Source organism: Nannospalax galili, unplaced genomic scaffold (genome assembly GCF_000622305.1).
Source record: "Nannospalax galili isolate Female #2095 unplaced genomic scaffold, S.galili_v1.0 scaffold127, whole genome shotgun sequence".
Classification (NCBI taxonomy): domain Eukaryota; kingdom Metazoa; phylum Chordata; class Mammalia; order Rodentia; family Spalacidae; genus Nannospalax; species Nannospalax galili.
The window spans coordinates 13638208-13643643 of NW_008360326.1; the positions used below are offsets into that span (position 1 = coordinate 13638208).

The 5436-nt window shown below is 42.2% G+C and overlaps 1 protein-coding gene across 1 annotated transcript in view; it reads right to left on the reverse strand.

Moving 5' to 3' along the window:
- Col4a4 (collagen type IV alpha 4 chain) overlaps positions 1–5436 on the reverse strand; it is a 158322-nt gene that overhangs the window by 101006 nt on the left and 51880 nt on the right. Inside the window, exons 9-13 of the mRNA XM_029560007.1 lie at positions 4219–4254; positions 2912–2974; positions 1709–1744; positions 1468–1509; positions 655–735 (exon numbers count right to left, since the gene is read on the reverse strand). Coding sequence (XP_029415867.1) covers positions 655–735; positions 1468–1509; positions 1709–1744; positions 2912–2974; positions 4219–4254 — 258 coding nt within the window. The remainder of the gene's footprint in view (positions 1–654; positions 736–1467; positions 1510–1708; positions 1745–2911; positions 2975–4218; positions 4255–5436) is intronic.

Sequence of the window (5436 nt, forward strand, 5' to 3'; positions counted from 1 at the left end):
AAAATAAGAGATTAGATTACCAACAATGACCTAAGCATATTTATAGACCTGGAGCAATTCCGGCCAGCGTGAGACACACATGGAGCATGGAGATAAACATGGAACCAGGCTGCCGATGTGAGGCTGGAAACCCAGCCATTGAGATTTGAAAGGCTTGTTTTGGTAAGGGAGGGGAATTTAACCCATGACTGAAAAACAACTACAGGCTGTGCATCTGACATTGATAATGTCAGTGTTGGAGGTGGACAGATTCATATTTTCCTAAAGTCTATCATGTTACCTTTCCAGTTATCAAAACATGAAATCCATCTCTAATATCTTAAGGTAATTGGATTCCCCATATTTGATGTCCACACATCACACAACATTCATTAGGTCTCATGTTCTGGAGACCTTAGCCTGATTTAGCAACCCTTGCTCAGTCTGCCACTTGGCAGCTGAGTTCACCTGAGAAGATGGTGACCCCCGAGCCTCAGTGTTCGACCCCTTACAGTGGGGCTACTAAGGGCACCAGGTGATTAAGGTAGCTTTGAGGTTAGTGCAATGATTCGAATAAGGCCCAGCCCTTTGCTGCGATGGTACATGGTACATGTGAAGAAAATGTTTCCTATGAGTAGCTTACATGGTGACTTAACAAGGTGATTGGAGGCTTACCTTTTGTCCTTTATAGAGAGAAGAATCAGGTGGCTGCACCAAGAGGGTGGGTCCAGGGGGACCTTGCTGGCCAACCTCGCCCTCAATAAAAACATCAAGAGAATAGGAATTTCATCTTAATTTAGGTATTGAAACAAAGAAAACTTTCACCCATATATTATAGTATAATGTTTTTAATCCTTTCTGTCACAGATTTAAAATGAAATAAAATGGAACATTCACTATGGAATAAAAATGGCATTTAGTTTTATCAAAATGTGATTTCAAAAAATTTAAAAAATTAAAAATGATTCATAATTAATCTTACTCTTTAAAGATAATCTATTGACTGTGGTGTTTATAGATGTATGGCATATATGTTTATACACATATATACACATATATGCACATCTATCTATATATATATGTGAATAGTGATCTGTTAAAGTAGTTTTAATCCTGCAATTTCAGCACATGAAAGGCTGAAACAGGAGAGTCACAAATCTGAGGCTGGCACGGGCTACATAGTGTATCTGTGTTTTTGTCTTTCAGTTATGAGCCTGAGCCTCTAACAGCTGCGTCAGCTTTCCAGCCCATATCTATGTTTTTGATAGGTGGGATTCCTGGACCAAGAATACTGTGTTGTCAGAACCGTCACTGCCTTATATAACCAGGATAAAAGTGTCATAATAATTCATCAAAGAGAAACTCTAAGCTCTACAGTTGGAAAGTGACAACACAATACAAGTAGCATCAGAGCGGCCTCCAGGACTAGCGAGCCCCACATTTTTAGCATCTGCTTCTCTGTGACAGAGGGGACCAAGCAATTCTTACCGGGTCTCCCCTTTGCCCTTTCACCCCCAAGCCAGGATTGCCCTGAAAAGAAGAAGAAAACAGCCTAAATGCCTTTAAATTAAAAGAAAAGCAATGAAAAGCAATAGAGACTTCTGGCTGCAATTCATTCAAGTTTATTTAAATGCTTTGGGAAGTCTGGTAAGATGCAATTCAGATAAGCATCAATGACCAACTATTTCACGGAGGGTAGGCTGTGGTGATGTATTTATTCAGGACCTACCTTCAAACCAGGGCTCCCAGGATGGCCTGTAGGACCCTAAATCAGTGCAAAAAAAAAAAAATCAGTTATCAGTCATTGCCGTCAGAATGTGTCTTCCTCGGGGGCCCCAAGTTCCAATTTAAGAAACATTTAATTTTAAATGCATGTGGTACTATTTTCATTCTATTTTTCTTTTTGGTCTTTCTGAGACAGGGTCTCCTGTAGCCCCAGCTGGCCTAGAACTCGCTATGTAGACCAGGCTGGCCTTGAACTCACAGAGATCTGCCTGCCTCTGCCTCTGGAGTGCTGAGATTAAAGGCGTGCGCCACCACACCCTGCTGTTCTCATTCATACGAAGCTACAAATTTGATCTCGCATAAGTAGAGAGGGCAATAGTGGTTGTGAGAGTCTGGAAAGGCTGGAATCAGGAAGAAAGGGGCAGAGAGAAGGACTAGGAAATTAGAGCACAGACACGAGAGAACTGAGTTCTAGGGTCTACAGCACAGCAGGGTGATGGTCAGCAATAGCTTATTGTACATTGCAAAATAGCTGCCAAAGACTTAAAATGTTTCCAGTACAAAGAAGTGATAAATGTTACAGGTGGTGGACATGCTAATTACTCTGATCTGACCACAGCACACGGAATGCATGTGTCCAAATACCACATTTTACCCATGAATACATACCAAATTTTGTGTGTATGTATTTGTGTGTTTACCTGTGTGTCTGCATGTGGAAGCCAGCGATCAACCTCAGGTGTTGATCTTCAGGAGACATCCAGCTTGTTTAGTGTTTCTCGCTAAGACCTGGGGCTTGCTGATTGTGCTAGGCTGGCTACTCAGCTACCTCCCCAGCACTAGGACGACAATCATGTGCCACCAATCCTTGGCTTTTCTCTATGGGTTCTGGAGATTGAACTCAAGTCCTCAGATTTGCGGGGAAAACTCTCTACAGCCTTATGTGTATAATTATTTGTCATGTAAAAACAAAAATCACATACAATGGACTTTAGCCATGAGTAGCTCTATGTGAACATTGTTGTTCTATGTGAATAGCTTTTCCTGGAGGACCTGTGTATCAAAATGGATTCCTGACAATAATAGTGGTTCATCAGAGTATAGCCATCAGGTTGTAGTTCACCTGGACCTGACCCAAGAATACGGTTTGTTTTCTCTGTGTAGTGCTGCCTCTGGGTTTACAGAGGGACAGCAAAACTATACTTACTGTTAACCCTGGCACCCCGGCATGTCCCATGGGGCCTGCTGATCCTCGTTCACCCCTAGATCCCTAGACAGAGAAAAGAAAAATCAGCACTCTGATTGTGAAGGACTGCATATAAGTCCAAGTAGATGAAAAACCCCACCAAGTAGTCAGCCCCCCACATGTGCCCAGCCGGAGCATCTTCCGAAAGCAGGGAGAAGCACTCCGATAAGGGAGTCATTCTACCTTTAGGGTTCACTTAAGGCCCGGAGAGCGATTTACATCTTACAAAAAATGTTTTAATAAAAATGTCAAGAACAACAAAGAATCCCGTTAGCTACTTCTAAATTCCACATACATCACAATTTTATACACGTCAGGGTGCCTTTTAATAGTAGTCATGGTCCCTGTTCATATTTTTAAAATGTATTCATAGTTTTAAAAATACTTTTGAAATGTGACTATAAGATTAATGTAAAGAGGAATGCCCCCAACTCAGGGTCAAGATGGCTCAGACACAGGTAACTCTCTGTCACATGTGGGTTCCAGCATCGTGGTGTGTACACTGGCAGATGGCGGGAAAAGCTGGGTGACCCTTGGAGGCTGAAGACAGCAGTTTGCTGCTCAAATGACTCATGAGTTGAAGAGTTGCCCTCTCCAGGAGAATGATCTGGCATTGATTTTAACAGTGCCATCACAAGCATCCCATTTATTACACGGAATGGGTTTCAGCACAACTTAGGGAACCAGCCTAGGAAAGTAATTCTGTCAATAGCCAGAAGTCACAAAGGAAAATTACAGGTTAATCACTGGGAAGCAAAACTACTTTTAGTTTCAGTCTCGTAAACATTGATAAACTGGAAAAGCTAATATTATCATTGGATTGCAAGCTTCAGGGAGATGGAAGTGGGGGCAAAATAATAATATACAGTTACCAACTTGGCAGGCAGCAGTGGCACCGAAACAGAGCAAAATAATTGCCACTTAGTGTACTTATGTAGGTGGTCATATGTATTATAGATTATATGACATTCCTAAGACTTGCTTTCCTAAATACCAAGAGTCTTCTCATACCTGAACAATGCTCATTGTTCATGACAAGATACAGAGACTGCTTCCTGGCAGGTGAACTGGGACATTACACATGGACTTAATACTCTGCTGTCAATAGCATGGAATTCTTAATTTTTGAACAAGGGATCTATATTTGCAGTCTATATTAGGTGAGTTCCACATATTATGCAGCTGGTCCAGTCAGGCTTAAAATCTGAGGTGGATGCTGGGCTACCTGAAGAGGATACAGAAGCTCATGGTCTGCTTTGGAGACTTACTGGTAAGCCGGGTGGTCCTGGGTTCCCTGGGTCTCCCTGTAATAGCAACAGTATATTTACTGTTTTACAAGAAAGACAGTTTTCTAAAACACAGATGATACAGCAAGAGACATGTACATACGAGTTCTTTGTACTAATCCAACAGGCAGTGTATTCACTTTCTCAGTGTTGAGAAGACAATTGCAGAGGGGCTCTGGGGAGCTGATTTCCCCTTTTGTAAATTCTTAGGCCATAGATTCTCCTTTCCAGTGGAGACCAGAGCAAGATGGCGGGAGCCATGACATTCTTAAGTCTTGATCTTTTTTAAAAGCTTCCTTTCCTCTAAAGGTACCTGTCTCTGGTCTAGTGGCTACACGTGGCCTTGCTCCCTTGGACCACTCTACAGTGACACAGGGGGATAAGTGACATGTGGGGAGAGTCTCTCACTCCTGCAGCGATCCAGATCCAGTGTGGGACTTCATGCCAAGATTCACTTGCTTTACAGGATCATCAGTGTGAGCACCTTAGTTAAAGGCTCTTTTCAAATGTAAGTTATGTTTAGGATAAAATGTAGTATTTTACCCATTTTATATATGTAGCTATTTCTGTGGAATTAGTTTCACACTGTTATTCAACCAAGACCATCACAGGCTTTTCACCTACCTCGGTAGACACTCTTATGATGTGCTAGTTCCCCAATAGCCCTCTCCCTAGTTCCTGGCAACCACCATTCTCCTTTCTAAGTTTTTAAAATTAAATTAAAAATATTTTTATTTATTATTTTTATTTTATGTGTATGGGTGTATTGCCTGCCTGTATATAGGTGCACCCATGATGCAGGCAATGCACGCTGAGGTCAGAAGAGGGCGTTGGATCTCTTGGACTTGGAATTACAGACAGTTGTTAGCGGCCTTGTGGGTGCTGGTAATTGAACCCAGGTCCTCTGAAAGAACAACCAGAGCTCTTAATCACTGAGCCATCTCTTAGCCCCCCTGAGTTTTAAACATATATTTTTTAAAAATTTTATTTTTTTACTTTATGTGTATGCATGTATTGTCTGCATGCAGGTAAGTGCACCCATGTCGTGCAATACCCGCGGAGGTCAGAAGAGGCTGTCAGATCCCCTGGGACTGGAGTTACAGACAGTTGGTAGCTGCCATGTGGGTGCTCGGATTCAAACCTGGGTCTTCTGCAAGAACAGTCAGTGTTCTTAACTGCTGAGCCGTCTCTCCAGCCCTG